This window comes from Barbus barbus, assembly GCF_936440315.1.
Source record: "Barbus barbus genome assembly, chromosome: 39".
In the NCBI taxonomy this organism is placed as follows: Eukaryota; Metazoa; Chordata; class Actinopteri; order Cypriniformes; family Cyprinidae; genus Barbus; species Barbus barbus.
Window position 1 is genome coordinate 15497542 of NC_136717.1, and position 22199 is coordinate 15519740.

A 22199-nucleotide genomic window follows, 5' to 3' on the forward strand; every position below is an offset into this window, starting at 1 on the left:
TGCTTCCATTTTGACAACAAAGCAAGATGGGAAAAGAGGCTCATAATCTGAGTAAAGCAGGGGATTACTGGAGAGCGAGAGATGTCTGTTCAGCCACATAAAGACACGCAGATCCACTCCAACGGATAGCGCTGACAGCAGCCCGTCTTCCTGCGCTCAGGGAGGGGATGGGGGCTTAGCAAGGATGGGGGGTGGCTTTGTTAAAACATGTGTCACCAACACTAATACTCTCCAATCAGCCTTACGAGTTAAAGCGCAAATGCCAATCTATCTCCTCCCGTCACCCCGCATATACACACGTACAAACACACACACACTACTTAATGCAGTCACATCTGACCTGCTAGATCGGACAGGCCTGAAATCGGGTGCAGCATCACAGACTGGCATTGCCATTGGGATCTTTCTTGTGTTTCCTTCCGCTGTGTTGACGGTGTGTGTTTTCTTACCTTTGTCGCCTTTAAACACACACACAGAGTTCTAGTTAGAGAATTAGAGCTGTCCTAAGACTCCTCTGTGAGGATTAGCAAAGAGAGAGAGTGAGAGAAGTAAGGGGAGAAGCTTTAAGAGTTCAAAAGGATGCAGCTTGACTGAAGGAGTCAAGAGTCCTATCAAATCCCTCACAGATACACCCTCCCCCATTCAGCACCTCTGTGTGTGTGTTTTTACGTAAGGCTGACATTTAAATTCCTCTGTTACATCCCCACTTTTGAGATCAGCCACTCATTCATCCCCCATTCTCGCTGCGTATGCATACGTGAGCCCGTGGGCATTCAAGGGGCATTGTGCTGTCACTTCCTGTTTGCTCACGCTGACGACGGGGTGGCAGCGCTTTGAGCGTGTTCAGTGGCAGCCCCTGTTGGAAGTGCAGTGTATGTGTGTGTCGGTCTAGCGGTTGTGACTGACAAGAGCTGGCCCTGTAATAAAGCAGAAAATAAAGAAAATAAAGCAGTCTGATGCAGTGGACCGGACACGGAGCATCTCACCCTCTCACGCACACACACAGGCAGGGCACGCTCCGACAGGGACCATATGTCACGCTCAGGCACACACACAACCAGGGGCCATGGTGGGAGTAATTGAACAGAAATGACCAACAAGAGCTTTATTTCATGTCCTGCTCCCCTGCACAGACTACAGCTCACAACTGAGGTCACCTCCTGATCAGAAAGCCCAGAAAAATGTGTGTGTTGAGGTACTGCACAACCAGAGTGAGGAATACAAATAGAAGAAATGCTTAGAATGTTTATTTTAAAGATAATGACCGACTGACTGTACAATGGCACGCTCATTACTTATCATCAAGAAGTATAGATTTGAGCTGAGATTATTTTGTGATGTTAAACAAGAAATAAATTGAATCAATTTTGTAGGACAAAAGTCAACTATACAGTTTAGTGTTGGAATAATTTGAATATTCCAATAGTGTTTAAAAATTCCATTTAAACAGCATATTGTTTCTATGCAAGGTCTCTAAAATGTCTAATTTTACTTACTGTAGACATTGAAAAACCAAAGATGAAACAGTGTTGATTAATATTGTCCATCATATTGGACATAAATATAATTAAATACATATCAGAGATTTTTTAGATATCGATGTGCCCCTACTTTTAGGCATACAGTTAATAAAGCAGTGTCCTGTAATTGAAGGAAAAATCAGTACTTATAATATTTATTAGCTCTCTGAGGTGCAAATTTAGGCAGATAAAAGCCAGTGTGAGTGTTCTGTGTGGAGATATGTCTCTCAGCATGATGGTGTGTTAATCTCTGTGTGTTCTCATCTGATAGAAATATTTAATTCTAGCAGATACAGCCGACAGAAGATTGTGGAGAATGTGCTGTCGAGGTTGAGAGAGAGAAAGAACTGCCATGGACATTTACATAAACCAGTCTTTGTTTCCTGCTGGTGGCTGGCAGCCAGAGACGAACAGAAGGACGGAAGTTTTACTCACAAACAGCCACTCGCTTCCAAACCTTAAAGAGAAAAATACAATTTAAAAAACAGCCCGTCTCTGCTGCTACTGTAAACACAGATTTGGTTCCTCATCTTTTCCCACAAATACAATAAAAGCCCCCTCGCTCTCTCTCTCTTCATTCTTAGCTTTCCTCAAAGTCCACAAAATTGCACATGAAAGCCACACAAACACACTTATTGCAGGAATTGTACAAACAGCTTCGGGAATATGTTTTACGTGATGTCCAGCCGCTGTACTGTCTGCCTGTTACCGTAGAAACATTTGCTGTGGTCCACAAATACATTGTTGAGGAGCACATCAATGAGCTCTGATATGTTATTGTTTGAGGTTGACAAATACTTGTTTGTTTGAAGGGTAATGCAGATATCCATATCTAAAGACCTGATAAGCCAATAGAATATTGATATGTACGTAGATATGCATGACAATAAATTGTCAAAAATCATATTGTCATTTTTAAGATCAGCCAATATATTGGCCACTAATGAAAACATTTTAAACAATAGAAAAGAAAGGAGCAAAATGTTTGTTTATTCTGTCAAATGGCAGTATGCTGCATTTCATTGAATCATGCTGGCACATATGTTTTCGAGTTTTAAGAGCGCTTTCTCATGGGTCCTCCTGTCCTGGTGAGCATTCTTAAACAAGAGTAAAAGAATCAACGGGTGGTCCAGCGTTTGTTTCCACTCCCAGTGGCAGAGATTCACAACTTCTCTGTTTACATAAACACATTCACCAGTTTTTCACCTTGAGAGGCACTTTTTCAGTCTTTCCTTAGTGAATATGACCCTTATGGTGAGTGTGTTTTTTCCCAGGATGCACCTTGGCGGGGACACGTCTCACTCAGGCGTCTGCTAGCTGTTAGCGTAGCCCCTTGAGGCCGGATAGTGGAACATAAAGTGACAGCTCTGTCCCCTCACACATAAACAACCATCAGCCCTCTCCACTAATGGCCAAACCAGCTTGTTTTTTTTTCTCTTTTTGTTTGTTTGTGCGTTCTATGTATTCATTTATTCATGGACCTTTCTCTCTTCTTCATCCACTCTTCTGTCCTTTCTCCCTCTGTCTGTCCTCTCTCTTTCTCTTTCTATCTCTATCTGTCTCTGAGCAGCAGTTGTATGCAGCTCAGCTAGCTGCCATGCAGGTGTCTCCGGGGGCCAAACACAGCACAGTGCCTCAGGCCAACCTGGCAACCGGAACACTCTCGCCCACCAGCGGCCAGAGCGAGAAAAACAGAAGCACCCCGCCACCAAAGCCCAAGGTATGTGTTTGTGGATGCGTATTAGGCTGGAACAACTGCTTGCATTTACCATCCAGAGCTAATAGTCTTTGTATGTACTGGTTTTGATGGTTTGTTTTTGGTTGATTACCCATAACTCGCACAAGCTGGCACTATGCCCTCAATTCTCCGTGCCTCATTGCATTGTTCCATTTTAAGTGCTTTGTTATGGCAGCTTCTGAAGGTCCTTGGTCCTCAAACCCGAAGTCTAGCTACCACCACTGTGTTGTGCTTTTTCCGATAGTGTATAAGGCTCTGAGCAGGTATCTTTCCCTTCGGCCAGCGTGGCAGCAGGAGGCCAGAGCTATCTGAGCGGAATAAAGCTCCATGAATATCAGGCAGGGCAGAAATAAAAGCAGCCTGTCTGGCCTCTCTTCCCTCCTGCTGGGCTGGTCATTCTAGACGCCCGGACACCCCTGCAAGCCCATTCTGTCCCGCTCAGCAGTACAATAGCTGGACCGTGGGGCGGCCAGGGCTGGATAAACATGTGTGAAGGCCTGTTGCCCGCTCTCTCTCCGGCCTTGAGCCACGGTTGAGCCCGATGCTTGTTTGGACAGAGAAGAGAACAGACCTGGAGCTCAACCACATGCCTGTTGCATAGAGGAAGAGTACAGGATATGTTTCCTTCTGTCAATCTCAGTGCAAAGCTTTGGCGGCCCCCATCGATTGGGCCTGGCCCCATGCAGCTCACTGTGTCAAAGGATAACGAAGGCTGGTTTCCTCAAACATTTGGTCCTTTGTTGTCACATGACCAAATAAATGAAGAGAAAGAAGAGGGATAGGGATAATACAGATAATTGGCAGTGCCGCGTGCACCTGCTAGGCCTATATTGCTACTGAGCCATGAGAAAATGACCTTTTCCTTAAATATATTTTTCTGTCTCTTTCATATTCCCTGTCAAGTATCTCAAAGTGGAGTCAAACCTCCTGTTTCCCTCTCCAAATTTTTCCTCAATCACAACTCTCTTGTTTGTTCTCTCAAGCTTTTTCCATCATGAAGGGGCAGGCATGTATATTTCAGGGTTGCTGCCCTGGGGTAGTTGCCACTCTCTCATTTTAAGACGTGTGCCATGTGTCAGACAGCTGTTGGACTGAGGCGTACAAAGCTTAAGTGCTTTCCCCCGGGGGAAGCCTCACAACTCAGGTGCATCACAGAGTCACTATATCACAGTTTTCACTCTGTGACCTACTCAGATTCACACACTTGGGCTCAGTGCTGCCACAGTTAGCTTTAGGATTTCTCTTGAAATTGCTATATATACGTACAACTAGATTGTATGGTTGGTCAGCATTCTGAGCTTTGACACTTCCAGTGTAAACAACCTCAAGCTGTTGCGACACACCGATCGCTTCCAGTAATGACACAATGTTATTGTTAATTTCTTTTTTAAGTTATTTTTATGGGCTTTTTATTTAGATAGAACTGTAGAGAGATCACAGGAAAGCACTGGGAGGAGAGAGGGGAGCGGCAAAGGACCTCGAGATGGGAATCGATTACGGTTACGCTGTTATGTCGATGCACTAACCACGAGACTATTGGCACTGACATGTTATTGTTAATTTCTACAGGTTTTTTTAGGTTTTGGATTTCTAAGTGACTTATATCTCATTTTATATGAGATTTAAGCTTATTCATTTTGTATTTGAGTTGTCTCCTCCTATAAAATGTATGACGGATCTTAAAGCTAGCCTTCCTCCTCTCACACGGCTTTGCCAGTCTTCATTAGTTCTCCTCTCACCAGCTACATTCTCTTTGGCTAACATCCCACCCAAGGATTTGCTTCTCGAAGAACAATCCACCATCGGGGCGGGAGGCAGGCATTATCTGTCATAAATATTCAGTTTTCCTCTTCAATGCAGCCTCGCTACACACCCGACACAATATGGGTCATGATACAGTATTCTCCTCAATCGCGTCTTAGTGTTCTCATTGAGTAGGGTCTTTTGTGTATCTCCCTTATGATGGAGTCCACATCCCACTGGTTCCCTTTCCATTGAGAACAGCGCTAATGAGGACAATCCTGTTACGGCCCATCACAGCACAAGCAGTGAGGGAAAGGTCTTAATCAAGCTCTCCAGACCTCAGAAGCTCTGTTCCAAAACCTAGCATGATGCTTTGCTGCCTACAGCCTCTGAAAGAGAGCGAATATCTGCTCATTCTACTGCAGAGGCAAGACGAGGAGAGAGACTATAGTTCTGTGAGATGTGGTTGTCCTCAATGGCTGCTGCAAATGCTTTTGTGTTTCTGGCCATTCAGGACAGACGGAAAGGCTCTAGAAACAGGTGTCGGTACAGATGCTACACTCCCCATGTTAGCACATATAAGATCCCACCGCAGTGCATGCGGAGCATACTACATTCCTAAGACTCACTCTGCCAGGCAAAGATGATTGACAGCTGTGGCTTGAGCGAGGGCTGGTGAGGTCATTAGACCCTGGAGGTCTGAGGTCTAATGTGGTTTCGATATGGAGCTGTGAAACTGTTAAGAACAATAGTGAGGACATTAAGGTCTTAATGGCAATTAAGACAGGTTTAGGCCTCCATTGCAAAGTTCTTATGATGTGCACAGGGCAGCATCTGCCGTTCTGAGATCTAATTGTCTCTATGGTGCCTTCTCTGATGTGATTACAATGTCAGCAGGGTTGATATCTGGGTACTAGTCATTTGCACGTATGGATAGAGTCCACCACTGGTAACCTGGAGGCACAGAGGCAGTGTTGTTTGTTTATTATGTAATTGAGTCTATTTGACATCTGTGAACATCTGAAGCTGGAATGTGTGCATCAAATAATCATTTGTGCTTATATTTATGGAATACTTAGTTATTCTGTGTTTGTGTGTATGCTTGTGTTTTTTTCTTCTCAATGCGCAACATGTTTGGTAAATGTGTGTGAATCTTCTCACTTAAGCATGTTTCTTTACATGGTATGCTCGCTTTGTCCCTGTTCTCTTGTTTGATTGAGCATGGGTGTGCTGCATGTTTATTGGGCCATGGCATTGCGCAACGTCAATCCAATATCGGCAAGTTTTGCAACTGGCCAGCGCAACCGCAATTAATCTTACATTTCATTGTGGTCTGGCCGCATCTGCTGAAAACCTACATTTCGGCGTGCGGTCAGCTGATTTGACCCCTGCTGGGAGATTTGATTGGATCCCAAGTCTCTGAGGAGAAAAATCACACCAGGCCAAACGTGTTGCTGTTTTGCAGGACGAGGGCGCTCAGCCCTTGAATCTGTCGTCCAAGCCTAAGGCATCCGAGAGCAAGTCACCCACCTCCCCCGCTTCCCCACAGGTCCCTGCCCTGAAGCTGGGCCCCGGGTCCCTGAAGCACAGCGCCCCCTCCAGCATCGGAGGACCACCGTCCAGACTCAGCTCCATAGGTACCCACACCTCCACAGTTCATTGCAATTCAATAAACACACACAAATCGCAGCATAACCTGCTTAATGTTATTACATATTGCCCTGAATGTATCTCTCAAGAGCATTTCCTGCTCCCTGGATATGTTCTTCTGCTGGCACAGACTCTTGTATGAGACGGTAATTGATGTTACATTTTTAGGTTTGTAGAATTTAATTTTGCCTGAAGGGCACATTGTCAAACATTTATTAGTCTAAATGGTGGGGGAGAGCTTGTTAAGCAGCTGTGTTTGGAAGCGAAAGAGAGCGAGACAGCGGATGGGAAGGTTTAGCGGCGTTTATTTCTGTTGTTTAGAGGTGCTGAATAGAGCAACACAAGCCTTTCTGACAGGCGCTGAGATTAGACAAGCCTCTTATACAACTCTGTTACCACCCACAGCACAAACAACATACATTAATAACACAATAAAGCAATATTCTCCCCTCTCCGTGCCTCCCCTCCTGACAACAGTTAGCCATTTCAGACGTCTTCCCTGTAATCGCAGTGTTTTTCAACAAATCCTGGGATTTAATAGCAGATTAGTGGATTTGCCGCCCAGATGTTTTTTGTTCTGAAAAAGTGGATTAAGAAGTAAAGTTTTCACTGGAATCCTTTAGAACATGATGCAGCGAGCGGTTCTTTTAGATCATTAAATTTGAAAGTGCCGTATGTCCCATGATTATTCCATCTGGAGCACATCTTTAAGGGGTCAGGAAGTATTGTGATATCAAAGACGTATTCAGAGCCCCACATAAAATGTGTTTATCTGGATGTATATTTATATTTCAACTTTTTTATGCAATTTCCTCATCTTTCCATCATCCTTGTTCTCCACCTGTCTTATCTGTTTGACCTTGCTAAGTGACATCTGTCCTGAGACTTTCCAGCATGCCCGACCCCATGCGTCCCTTTCTTTTTGTGTCACTGTCACCACAGAAACACAACAGGGGCTGTCAAGGACTGTGTCCTCTACGGCCATCACTCTCCCTTGCTTTTCCTCAGAAGCCAAAAAGAAAGTTTCACTCTTCAGGTCACTGTAATGTTAAAAGTGATATACTATTTATGTTTTGTGTTATTAGGCTGATAGTCATCTCTTCTTTAAACAAGTAATTTTAAATGTAAGAATCTCATAACCATCTCTCTTTAGTGGGGTCAGTGCTCTCAATTAACACTCCAGACATTTTTTTTTACCCCCTATTAAATCGACTGTCAGGAAGTGTGCTGGCTCTCACACCCTGTGACCTGTGGCCACTTTAGCAGATTCCTGAAATATGACTTTTAAAAGAGTTCCCTACTCTGTCATTTCAAATGAAAGCATTTAATCCATACTATCCAGCATTAGCGACCGGATTAGGGCAGATAAAGACTCATAATCTAGCATAGGTCTTTGTTAGATCTATCCTGGCAAGATAATGCTCCACCACACACATACACTAGCCAACAGATGCGGCTAACGGCTTGGGCGGTTAAGCTGCTGAGAATAATACAAATAATAGCCATGAAAAGATGGTTGGAAACATCTTTGATATGCTCGGAGGCAGATGTTGCGGAATGGGCCAAATTAGGCCGCTTATGGCTTTAATATAAGTAATCTCCTCTCTTTTTTTCTTTTAAGATTTCCATGAGCTTTGGTCTGAATAAAAGCTTACAGAATGGCAAACAGAAAGAGAGAGAGACTGCATTTATATATGTGGGATATAAAACAAATTTCACATTTTTGCAAATCTCTCAATGTAAAAAATGCAGATTTGGGAGATTTTCATCAGGCGTCAGCATCTGTTTTCAACTGGATCTCTTATCTTTTATTTGTGTGAAAGTATTGCTTCGTTCCAAAACCTAGTGAGCTGCCTACAGAGGCAACATTTTAAGGCAAAAGCTATCCCACAAGGTTGGCATATATATAATTATACTGTCTCCTTCACTGAGAAGGCAACCACAAAATGCATTGCAACAATATGCTAAATTGCTAACAGGGAATGAAAACTGGTGATTTGGTAAATGCAGGAACCATTTGAAAATGACTGCTTTACATCAAGACACATTTATATGCTTCACCTATCTGCTGTCTTACAGTCTCTTGTCTTAAGCTTGTGCTCTATCTCACTCATACCTGTCATGCTTTCAGACCTGCTGTCATCCATCACCTCCGGCGGGTACCTGAACGACCATGAGGCAGTGACCAAAGCTTTCCAGGAGGCCCGACAGATGAAGGAGCAGCTAAAGAGAGAACAGCAGGTTCTGGACGCCAAAGTAGCAGCAGTCAACAGCCTGAGCCTCAACAATGGTCGCTCAGAGAAGGTTCGATAAACTCTGGTCTTGAATTTACCTACACACTCGTTCTTTCAATTGTGAAGGGAAAAGGTTTGCAGATCCCATCCTGCTCATCACCAGTGAAGTGAGGTTTAAAACAGCCGGAACAACATAAACAGAAGCGATAATTACAACTGAACGTGTTTATCTCTGAAGAAAGCAATTTCCCAAAGCTGTTCTTGTGAAGAGAAGCAGTGGAGGTGACTAAGATCTGAAAGCTCTTTTGTTGTACACCATGGTCATGTCTGGGAGGCAGGCTGAGGGCAAGCAGGGCGCAGTGAACGGGACTCTAATTCTAATGGCGTAGCTGACGCTAATGTGAAGTGATTGGAGTGACTCCTCGGCTGTGCGGCTAAATTGCGCTTGTTTGCTAAACACACAGGGAGTCAGCTGGTCCACGAGCCACATCACAGGAAACGCCTTCGACCACAGATAATAAAACACACTTGCTTTCCAAGGAATTTGCATACAAATGCTTTAAAAAAGCAGAGTGTGTCAGTAAACAAGCATTAAATTATGGACAATTTTGCCTCGTCCATCTCTAATGGCATGATTGTGCACATCAGCAGAGGAAGGCGCTTGTATATACACAGGTGTCCTTGCTTCCTGATCTTCTCTGCTGCACAGAGATTTGGTTTATTTCATAAACCTTTGTGTGTAAACTCATATCAACATGTGCAAATACACAGTAGTTAAATGCTTAACAAAAGCATGCTTATGGGTGCGTTGATCTCTGCTTCAGTTTAGCACACGCATACGTTAGTGGGGTTTTTTCTTCTCTCGACCAGGCTTAGTGGCTGTGCTGATTGCTACTAGGTTAATGAAGGTGCATTAGGAATAATCCACATCTCCCAAGCACTCTATCCTTATTATGATTTACAACAGATCAGCTGCACTTTACCCTGACTACAGCTTTATGCCCTTACACACACCGCCCTCCATGCTGCACTTTTGCACACGTTTAGAGTACGTGTTATTTTTGATTGTTAATTCAATCATTAATTGAAGGGGTTATTTTTGATTAAGGCCACACATCCGAATGCTGAAAAATAGTGCAGGATGAGTCACGTGTATTTTTTGTCCAAGAGAAGACTAGTAATTTAATGTGCATTTCTGTTAAAAAGGAGTACTTTTCAACTTTTAGGAGTACTGTAGCATATAGATTGCTTCAAAGCTAAAATCCTCAACATTCAGTTTTTGAGTCTGGATTGCAGTGGCACAATTGTTCTTTTACTATTTTTTCCCCATTCATATTTTTGCTTTCGTATTGTTTCTTGACTTTACCTCCTACGTGACTGAGGTCCACATCAGCCAACCCATCTAATGTTTGTTTTTCCTCTTCAGTCCATTATCTCCTTATTTTAGTCAATTACTGTCTCTCTCCATTTTAACCTCGACTCTCTTGAGAGAGAGTGTGCTGCACGCTTTGAACTTGTTCCCCAGGAACACATTGTGCGGGCAAACCGAGCCCTGTTCCTAAACCCTTTTGTGTCACACTAAGCTAAATGGATTGTGGGAGATGAACAAGGACAATCGTCTATGAGATGAAGGAGTTTTAGTGTCAATCCAAACAAGGTTTATCTGGTTAGCATGGCCCAGTTAGCCTCTGCTGATACATGTTGTAACTACACCAGCTTAAAAGCATCTTTCTTCATTAATGCTTATTCCAAATTAGCTGATAATTTGTGCAAGTAAATGTTTTGACTGTTTTTATGAGGGCTCTTAAAAGTAGTAAATATACTTGCAATTGAGATGAACAGGAGTATTAACTGATAGCTTTCGCCAGATATTACAGACATTCTACTGTATAAAGCCTAAGTTTACATGTTGTCACATTAACAAACCTGATCATCTCTCCATTTCTCTCTCTCTTTGTCTCTCCGGGGAGAGATTCTCTCTCCATTACACATTCATTTAAACCCCACTCACTAACTCAGTCTGAACAATTAAATCTCGATGGCTGCGAAATGGTGTAATGCATTTCATTACAGAGTCGCAGAAGGCCCGGGTCACTCTCTAATGGTGAGGACTCTGTCTGCGAGTGTGTTTTTAAACGTAGCGTGTATTCAGGATGGAGTCTAATTGACTAATTAAGCCCCAGATGCAGCTCCGGGGGGGTGACGGGGGGTGTGCATGTTTAGAGAGAGCAGGGGGTGTTGTGATGAAATATGCGGCCCAGCTACATTAGCCATGTAAATGCATAGTAAATCTCTTTTTATTGGGTGTAATAAATACCCAGGAGGCTGTGCGGTCCAGCCCCGCTCTCATCTCTGGAGCGCTCACGCTCTCTAATGCATTGACCTTAGGGCTAAGCGAGAGAGACAGAGATCGAGTGAGTAAGAGAAGGAAAGAATAAGTGTAAATAGATTGCCGGTGGCATCCAGGCTACGTGTTTTTGATGGATAAACATTAACTCACGTTTTCATTCATTTTCAGTTTCTTACGAGTCTTTTTCTATGCACTTGATTTGTCAGTGCATTGGTGCTTATGCTAATGAATCTGTTGATTTGTGGATTATGAATCTAACTGAATTGGTTGTATGTTGTGTGTGTACAGGATAAAGCTGTTCTTGAAAGCCTGAGCCAACAGTTAAAACAGTCTGAAGAGAGCAAGTTCACTCACGCAATGATGGACTTTGGCATCAGTGGCGATTCAGATGGTAAGATACTCTTTTACGGCCCATCATAAATTCATCTCTCAATTGATTTTGTGTAATCAAAAAGTTCATTTTAATGTCACACAAAAGAATTTTTTTATTGATCTTATTGTGAACAACTCATCCATGCATGTTTTATTATTTATTTTTTTGACCTCGTAACCTTTAACTTAAAAAATACTTCTCCAATCATTTAATGTCCATAAACACCAACCCTTTTCTTACAGTTAACTGCAAGCTCTCACCATAACCAATCTTACATTTTTTTACTTTTTTGATTTGTGCTAGTTTTACTCAGATTTATGTCATAATATGGAAGAAAATATTTTAAAGACTTTAAAGATACATTAAGGTTAACGTGCAATGACCATGGACCCTATTCATTTCCCCAAAATCTTCACTGTATTCTTGTCGTCAATTTCAACTGCCAACTCACTTTAATCTTGCTCCATTCCATTTTTCATGATCCAATGGATTTTCAGTGGATAAAATTACATCCAACCCTACATTTCCATCTTATTTAACTGTACAAATGTGTATCCCCACACTAACAGTGACTCCCTGCTTTCGTTCTCCAGGAAGCCCGAGTGTGTCAGACTCACGAATCTACAGGGAGGCTCGAGGACGTGGCAGCAGCGAACCGCACATCAAGCGGCCCATGAATGCCTTTATGGTCTGGGCTAAAGACGAGAGGAGGAAGATCCTTCAGGCCTTCCCTGACATGCATAACTCAAACATCAGCAAGATCCTCGGTGAGAGAATAGTCAGAGACAGCGCTAGTAAATCTCTCCATCCACTTATCTAATCACTTCAGGTTTACTAGCGTCGTCTCTTGTTTCCAGCTGTGCAGTTTTTGACTCAAGGATTTTGATCGATTTATATTCCATCCGGCTTTGATTCGCCACACACTGTATTCCCAAATTGGTTGAGATTTGTGGGTACATTAAATATGGGCAGGGCTTAAAGGCTGTCTCCTTCGGGAAGAACTATGCAGCCAGCCACAGAGAATCCCCTCTGTTCTTCCTCCCCAACACACACACACACACAGCCCTCTCCCGCACTGCATTGTGTAACCACAGCCTAATGAATCGCTCTAGAGGGCCGACTCCAACAATGATGATATAATTCATTATGCATTAAACCAGCTCTCCAGTCTGTCTGACATTTTCTCCAGACCTCTGGGATTGTGTTTGACATTTTAAAGAGCTCCTAAGCGTTTTATAACGCTGGAAAATCTGGTTTTAATAAGGCCCAGCTCTCTCAATTGTTAACAGAAGGAGTTTCCCCTTTCCAGTGCTGGGTGCATGTCAGGGCCAGTGGTGACAGCTTTTTCCCATTAAACATACAGTAGGACTGTGTAAATTCAACACAGACTCACATATACACACACGTAACACCCTGAACACAGTTTCTGGGACTGTGGCGTGTGTAGACAGTTGTGTATGTGTTCACACATCTCTGCTAATGAGAAATAAGAGACACAGGCCACAGGTACGCCTGTTGAGCTCTGATAATTAGATGGAGTGTGTTAGTGGCCCACTGAACCCGCTGTCACCTGGAATAATGTCGCACGTCACCAGTGTGTGTGTGTGCGTGTTTTGGAGGGCAGAGAGCACACTCTATTCTTCTCTGTTTGACATCAGCTCCACTCAAAGGTACTCATTAGACCAAACAAAAACCCTCTCTTAGTGCAAAGTGCCAGTTCTGAGGCTAACGATAGGCAGTTAAAAGCCGTACTGAGCATTGAGAGTGTGCAAAATTGCATATTTTAAAAATCGAATAGTCACTGCGTTGCCTGAATGATTAGTCGTCTAATCTGTTTTAAAGGAGCCCTGTATTAGTCTGGGTTTGAGTTCATCTGGCCCTGATCTGCCGCATTTTTACTAAATGTTTATGGCTGTAGCTGCTATGCCTGTCTTTCTGTGAATCACAAGTGTGTTTGTTCGCTCTAACACCTTGTTGTTCTTGCAGGTTCTCGTTGGAAGGGAATGACCAACCTGGAAAAGCAGCCTTACTATGAAGAACAGGCCCGTCTTAGTAAGCAGCACCTAGAAAAATACCCAGACTACAAATACAAACCACGGCCCAAACGCACCTGCCTAGTGGACGGAAAAAAATTGCGCATTGGTGAATATAAGGCCATCATGCGCAACCGCAGACAGGAAATGCGTCAGTACTTCACCGTAGGGTACGTTTCATTATGTAACACCTTCCAGTAATGTAAAGTCAACATCAAATTGACCCTGTTGAATTTCATAATACACATTCCTTTTCTTACTGTGAAAGATCAATTAGGAATAATTTGCTGTGCCTTTGGGTGACATCAACAAGCCCTCTAATTTTTCATCCTTTCTCTTTTTCATCTAATTCCCAATAGATAAATTCAAGAACACGCCTCACTTTTTTTGTTTTTGTTAAATATCTAGTTTCACTACTCAGTAATTTCTTAACACAAAGTAGTATTCAAGTAATATATACAGTACCAATCATTTGACTAGCAACCCAAGTTGCCTGCTTGTATAGTGTATACTTTTAGCAAACAACAATCTGATGAATGTTTTCACCCAGGCTCTGCTAACAGATTGCGTGTTTGTTGTACAACAGGCAGCAGGCCCAGTTGCCCTTGTCCTCAGCGGGCGTTGTGTACCCAGGCGCGCTCTCTATGGCAGGAATGCCCTCTCCACAGATGCCCTCTGAGCACTCCAGCATGTCTAGTAGCCCCGAACCAGTCCCACCCACCAGCTTGCCCTCTTACCTCACACACAAGGGGGAGAAGCCTCGCGTTAAGGAGGAGGAGCTCCGAATGGACGATGGCAACGGTGACGCCTACGATGACTTCGACTACGAAGATGATGACGGGGACTATGGCAGCGATAGCGAGAATCACATCACTCAGTAAACCTGCCAATCACAGCCATCTCACCAGTCACCTGGCATCTCACGCAAGCAAACTTCATTCCGCCACATACACCGTCCAATCAGGACTCCTCCAGAGCCAAGCCCGATATCCACAGCAAAGCACAGGACCTGTCAATCAAAGTGACTGTTACATGGAAAGGAGGGTCTTGTAAAGGAAGTATAACACTTGCCTTGACTCCCGCTGAGCGAACGTTCCACGGCAAGTTCATATTGAATCACGAGTAAGCTGCGACGACATAGGAAAAATGACCCTTAAGCGATTTGTTATCGAGACATTTATTACTAAGGACCTGTCAGTCGACCCGTCATAGACACTTTAAAACGGTGGACCTGTTTGTTTCTAAAGAGACACTTTTAAACAGCTTTTTTTCTTGGTTCTATAATATTCTCACTCAGGTACACAGTGCCAACAAGTGGCTTGTGAATGTGATTTTGTTGTTTTTGTGCTACAGTTTTAATAGAGAAAAAAGACATTTATTTTCCTCTTCACCGTAAAGCACCTGACAGGAGTAAAATGACAAACATTTCCTTTTTTTTTTTTTCGGCGTGTTATTAGCTGAATCTCTTTCTATCATCCTCACACGCCCATGTCCTCTCACTCAAAGATGTCTTTTCTGTTGGACGAAAGGATGGAAGGGAGGATTCGCGTCCCTTCACTCAGGAGTTCGGACATCGCTGGATGACAGACAATCCCTTCTTCCTCGTATCTTTTCCTCTTGACACGCTTTTACTGTTTCTTTCTCCTCCTCTTCTGTGGGAGCTTTGGATGTTGACGTCTCTCTCAGGTGTGGAGACAAACTTTACGAGATAGCACAAACTTTGTGTTTGGTGAACATCTGACATGGCGATGGTTATCGTGGAGAGTGAAGCCTCGAGCAGAATTATTGTGCGCGTGCACATTTCTTTATGTTTGTGTGTGTGTGTGTGGATGAATGCGCATTTTGCTAGGTTTTAAGTTAATTTTTATTACATATAGACGGTTGATGTGCTGGTCATGTGAACATTTACAAAAGGAAAAAACATTAATATTCAATACATACGATTCATGCTAGCAGCCAGATCTGTGCGGAAGGAAGCCAAACGTTTTATAATAACGCTGAATTTATCATTCTTTTTATGTTTTTTTTTTTTTTTTTTCATTCTTCCTTTAATTTTTTCCAGTCACTCTCATTGTCTCCCTGAACAGCCTGTTTCTGTCATTGCTGGGTGCAGGGAACATTGCACCTCATTCTGATAGGAAAAGAGGAGACGCGGAGAGAAAAGCTCTCTAGAGGAGAGTCTGTGCTTGAATGGCGTATTGAAGGAGGAGAATAGAGTTCCCACAAGCCCCGGTGCTCAGCACTCTGTTTTGAAAAGACAGCTCTGAGAGAAACCAGGGATCTCCATACAAGACAAGCACGAGTGTGCGTTTCAATCAGCGCCCCTTAATATATCTCACATCTCTACTCCTCCGCAGGGGTTTGTGTTCTGTCTCTCTCTCCTCTTTATTTCCCACACTTTTCCATCTATCACTCAGTTTATCAGTGCAGAGGAGTCTCCGAGCCGTGCCATCAGTCATCCGTTCTCTGTGTGGCTCTGACTGACCCACTCCATCTTACTGCACCGGTGTGGCTGCTGTTGGCACGTCGATGGCGTTTGATTGACGGCTGCCCTAAATGTAACTACTTTGCCAGCCTCTCTCTGGCCTGGTGTGGGCATAAGCGGGCAGCTGGATGAGAGAGACACACAAGCTCTTAGGTGAACAGCAGCCATACTCCAGCCATTAATATCTGTGTTTTTTCCCCCTTTACATCTACCCAAAGGCCGTCCACTCACAACACATATCAAATTATATATTTAGAATGCACACGTATAACTAAAAAACATATTCAAATTTTCTGGCCTACTTGAGATTTTTTCTGATGATAAATGTTAAAGGTACTCTGATGCCTGTAGCGCTAGCAAAATGATGACCAATCGCATTCTGCGTGTTCGTCTTTGTCTAGTTTATTCGGTTCGATGAGGTCCAGTCCCGTCTGTTGTTTGTATTTGTGTTTTGCCTCCATGTCAACGTCACTCTGCTGTCGAGGTTGGGAGGAGCCGTTTCAGACTCTGCATGTTAATGTTTTAGTTTGTATTTGCAAATACTGTATTTTATTTTCATTAAAACTGCCTCTAGTGTAATAATATTATTAACAATAATTATAAGAATAGGCAGCATTTCCTAAGTTTAGTAAGTTATGTACAGTATAATTTATTATTTTCCTCCAGTTGGATTTTTTTTATGATCGTATGGAAACTGCGCTTGATAAAGCATTATATTTAGCTGGGTAGATATTTAGATCTAATTATTATGTTCGATATTCTGTTTTTTGTTCTCCTTTTTTATTTTATTTGTTCTTGTTTTTTTGTTGAATTAATCCTGTTCTGATGCTGATATATCTCTGAGAAAGTGGTCACGGTGAACTGCTGATATGAAGGAAAAGAGACATTTCTCTTTTTTTCATTTTCTTTTTCTCCTCCGTGCATCGTTCATGAACTCCAAACACATTTCTTAAAGCACTAGGACTCTGGACACTCGGAGACAAACATAAGAAGAACATGATATTTTTATTTGTAATGGTTTATGTATAATGTGAAGTTTCCTATCTGTTAATTCTCTTTTTCTTTTACTGAAGATAAAGAAAACAGCTATATCATACCCCAATTGTTATTGAACAGAAAGAGTGTGGATCTTGTTTACTGATATTTGTCATCCTCTCTCTTATGTTTCATTGGAACATCACTGGTTTAGACAAATTCATTTGTTTACCTTTTTTGTCAAATTAGAGTACAGTTACAGTACACACCACCTAAACCTTAAAAGGATAGTTCACCCAAAAAATGAAATTGACAAAGCCTATATGACTTACTTTCTTCTGTAGAACAGCAATGGAGACATTTAGCAGATGGTCCAAGCTGCTCTCTTCCATGCAATAAGAGTATATGGGGACTAGGGGTTCTGAAAAGAAAAAATGTGTCCTTTGACGCCATATGACAGCTTTGTGAGAGAAACAGACTGAAATGTAAGTCATTATTCCCTGAAAATCTTGCTTGAGCACTACGTTCACCTTTCACTTTCATTATGTGCAAAACAGCAGCTTGGACATTCTGTTAAACATCTTTTGTGCTTCACAGAGGATTAAAAGTGAAACGGGTTTTGAAAGATGGTGGCAGGTAAACTATCCCTTTTATTTAGAATACATGAATTGATCAAACTGTCTGATTCCAGTGAAGCTCCACTGAATGGCCATATTAGATGTTTTTTATCTCCAAAATTGTTTTAGCTCCACACACGGTCTCCCTCTGTCAATCAATCTCACAGTAGTGGCATCACAATCACACCTTGTCAGATAACGAAAGTCACAATCACAGAATAGCCACCATCTGATGTGACCATGCTTTCACTTTTAGTAATTCCCACAATCATATCAATCGATAGGGACACGTATGCTGGCTGGTTTAACATACAAGGTCACGTTCTGTCAACTAATTATCTGTCAGCATGGTAACCTCATGGTCTTTAAAACTCATACTCTGATAATGATGGCCTGTATTATGAACAATAATTGATAAGACAATCAAAGTCATGTGTGGAGCTCAAAACAACATTAAATGACATCAAACTAAAAGTACTTAGAAACTTATCTTACCATCTCAACTTGAAAATCGAGAAAGATAATTATGTAAATATAGCATAGAGTTATAGATTTATATTTTGTTCATAACACTGTGTAATATAAGTTGTATATTTCTTTCTCTCTTTTATTGATGTTATTCATGCCACAATAAAAGCAAAAGTTACTGTACTCTTATGGAAAAAAAACAACAAAAAAAGCAAGCCGTGGGTTACCACCATCTGTTCTAAGTTGACGTTTTTCAGTATTACTGCCAGTCAAGGCTCAAATAAAAACAGCAACGTGTTCTGTATCTCTACTGTGCGTCTGTGGCTCCTTTTTCTGCCCTACTGCAACTCACCAACTCCATAATTAAACTCTAGCAGTCCAGAACTGCCAAAAAGCACCACACTGCACACTAAATACTATCTGTCTACTTTTACGTGCCAAGACATGAAGCAATCACAACGTTTTTAGGCCAAACAAAGGGAATTCCCAGTGCTGAACGTCATTGTATGTGTCTAGAATTATGTACGTCACGCCAGACAGTAGGACACCTGCTGGCATTACAAATATTTGTAGAAGAATGTTCATGAATTACACAGTATTATTAACAAATCTTAAAGGTTTGTCTCGATCGCTCCCCCCTCAAGTAGGTGGTCCAAGATATTTTAACTTTCATACCAGACTTTCTAAACCACACATTTCAATTACAAATAATATTTGTGCCACAAATAAAAAAATTGCCCAGTGTTATCATACAATTAAAGAACCCATAAAAATAAAATAAAAATACCACTTTTATGTGCACACAGAGTATGTCTGGATTAGATTTCAGTCAAAATAACGAGGCTCTGGTGCTGCCCTCAAAGGAGCGTAACAGCAGGATTATGGTAGTGAAATCGCATTCATTTTCTAAAAAATACATATTTTTGGCAAAAATTTTGAAGACCAAAGGTTAAGCAAGTGTATCTGCGTTTGTTCATTAAAAAGTGAAGTACTACATTACCCACAATCCTTAGGCAGGGTCTAACAAAATAGTTGCTGTTAAAGGCAGGGTAAGCGATTTCTGGAAGCCAATGTTTTTATTTGAAGTCACCACAACAAACACGCCCCTATACCCCAAAAGGGTTTCGCCCCTATTTTGATAGATCTGCCCCACATATACGTAGCCTACGCAACCCAGACAACGATTGGTTCTGTGAAACATAAGGAGCTTTTCCACCGAAATTACCTGGAACAATATGTCCCAGGAACTTTTTTTCCCCCAGACCTGTTGCTGTCTGCATTTGCATCTAAATAGTTTGGTGACGTAACGTCAGGTCTGCGCGCGTTTCTCAATACCAAGTATGCAAATTTCGGATTTGCATCCTCGGTAGTTCGGACTTCACGAGTTACGCTCGGTAGTCCGGTAATTTCATACTTAATAACGTCAGTCAGCTCGCCTTGGCTGCTGCAATCTTCCCCACTGTATTTACAGACAAAGTATATCAAACAGCACTGCCTATTTTCGTTTTCATTTAAACATATTAATAGCCGCAGAAATGTAGTTCAGGGAATGTACATACATTACAATGAAACAAAATATTATATCAAACATTGCTGTTTTCATTTTCATTTTAACCTATTAATAGAACAATAGAATGAAGACCAAAGATTACCTGTTAGATTTACCCAAAACTAATTATATCTTATGAATAACCACTACAGAGACATCAGAGCCAGCAGCAAATGTCAGAAGGACTAGCCGAGGTTATGCTCCTCTCTTCGGGATACATGAGCACTGAGCGCCCGGTGATCGCGTGGAGCTCACTTCTCCGAAATCGGCGAAGCACATTTTCAAATAGGCGCTGTTTTTATAAATAAACCGTAGATTTGAGTTTTAAACAACTTCATTCTCGCCTGAAATACTCGCATCCTGTGTAGGCAGACTTTAGCAGGCCTTCCGCTCCTTGAGTTCCCTCCAGCGCTGGAAAGTTGATCCGATATTGCCTACTTCTTGCCTTATCGTTCCGCAGACGTTTTCCTCTTTTGTTTTTAATCCACCATCTCTATCTTTCTGTCGCTCAGCTCGGCTGTTCACTGAACGCTCTCTCCTCCACATCATGAGGAGACATGCCCCTTACTGCTGATTGGCTACAAGTTTGTTTTTGTTCTCGGCCCTGACTCAGTTTTCTAAAACGTTTTTGAAAAATTACATACCCCACCTTTAATGTGGAAATGGTAGTAAGAAATGCGAATGGCATGATCAAGTCTCCATTATATTTACTTGAATATTGTCCAATAAAATTTCATTTTTATATTAAACTTCACATTTTTATGTTTTTTTATGTTGTTTATATAGGTCATTATGAAAAGGACACAGTCGTGTACTTTTGTCTTTTTGTCAAATAGTTTTTAATGTTTCAAAAAAAGGCTTATAATGTTGTGTGTTTGACTTCGTTTCAAGGCTTGCAACTCTTGTCTGAAATGTCTGAAATGCCTCTGGAGAAAATAAATAAAATACTCCCAAAACCAAGGCTGCTTATTAAAAAGACACACCTAACTCCGTAGCATGAGCACCCAATTTTTCCACCAATCAGAAGGTCAGAGCACAATGGACCACATCCAAACAGTTGGTCTAATTAACCACAACAGAAGGACAATGGATGAAGGTAAGGTTATCTTTTGAAAATCCCAAGCTTTATGTAATGAAATATGATAGTTGTGTTAATGTCAATGCTTTTGTAAAAGCTGTTGGGTTCAGTGCTCTTGTCTTTTCTGGCCCTGTAATGTTTCCTTTCCGGTGGGTCTGTGCTGCTGTCTTGAGCGTTTGTCTAAGAGGGAGTTAAGTACTCCTCATTTTCGTTTAAACGCAGTGGAAAGTGGGCTGGAAAATTGAGTCTTTAAGTCCGTAAGTGAAGTAGTAGCTCAGGGCACTGTAAATATTTGATTTTTTGCCTGTAGCTAATACTGAATAGAGTGTTTTGTAAGAGTGTGTGTGTGTGTGTGTGCATTTCTGCTCGGTGTGAGGCTAAGTACAGAAAAGAAACATCTGATTCTTCAAGTTATCTTTCTTGCTGTCTGTCTGTTTTGATCTCTGCTGAGTGCCGAACGGAAAAAAGGGGGGCAAGATGTTTTCATGAGGCAACAGCATCATCGGAGTGAAGCAATTAGCATAATTCAGAGTGTGTATTTACTGTTTTTACATGTTTGTAAGCTCATGCTAGCTTATGTATTTTTACAGTTACCATGTCTGTGCGCGTGATGCATATGTCTGTATGTGTGTGAGTTCCAGAGAGCTTCTGAGACAGCTCAGTGAAATGTGCAGATTTGAAGCGTGGGTGTTTGGAGATTGAGTGAAAACGATGTCACATTAATGATTTAAAGTAGGTAATAGGATGTGATGTGCCTCCAGAGCCGCCAGCTAAGCTGAGTTTAAGACACTCCGCTAATGTATTCATGAAGAGGGGGGGATTAGAGAGTACTCAGAACTCCAACACACACGCAATCATCACACACATTACCAATGAAAGACAAATGTGTACGCACACAACACCTTAGCGCGACCGAAGCCACTTCCACTACAAAGGCAAAACGTTGACACGCATGCCATTCAACATCACAGGGGCCAAACACATACGGTTGCAACCAGAGCAGATGTCAGACAACAGGTTAAGCACTAAATATAAACCAAACCAAACAAAATCACCAACCTCCCAACACTTACAACTTCGTACATCCACTGAAATATGACAAAAACCTAAACAAATAAACTAAATCACAACTGCGAGTTCTAATGCATTATATTTTCGGGATACATTATTCGTTTTTTTTCAGGATTATTTGATGAATAATAAGTTTAGAATAGTCATGAAAAAGCCTTTTTTGCTACATTATAAATGTCTTTACTTTCACTTTTGATCAACTGAATGCATCTTTCTGAATAAAAGTATTGATTTCTTTTTTAAAATTCTTACTGACCTTTTGAACGTAACCAAGGTATAAGAGTGTGTAATTTAGATTCTGCTCTGCTCCCTATT

General features: G+C 41.8%; 1 protein-coding gene across 1 annotated transcript in view; it reads left to right on the plus strand.

The window, feature by feature from the left end:
* Positions 1 to 18495, plus strand: part of sox5 (SRY-box transcription factor 5) — a 78916-nt gene extending 60421 nt beyond the window's left edge. The window contains exons 9-15 of the mRNA XM_079399601.1: positions 3091 to 3240; positions 6467 to 6638; positions 8783 to 8955; positions 11524 to 11626; positions 12202 to 12375; positions 13595 to 13811; positions 14228 to 18495. Coding sequence (XP_079255727.1) covers positions 3091 to 3240; positions 6467 to 6638; positions 8783 to 8955; positions 11524 to 11626; positions 12202 to 12375; positions 13595 to 13811; positions 14228 to 14522 — 1284 coding nt within the window. The 3' untranslated portion in view covers positions 14523 to 18495. The remainder of the gene's footprint in view (positions 1 to 3090; positions 3241 to 6466; positions 6639 to 8782; positions 8956 to 11523; positions 11627 to 12201; positions 12376 to 13594; positions 13812 to 14227) is intronic.
* Positions 18496 to 22199: the final 3704 nt, after the last annotated feature.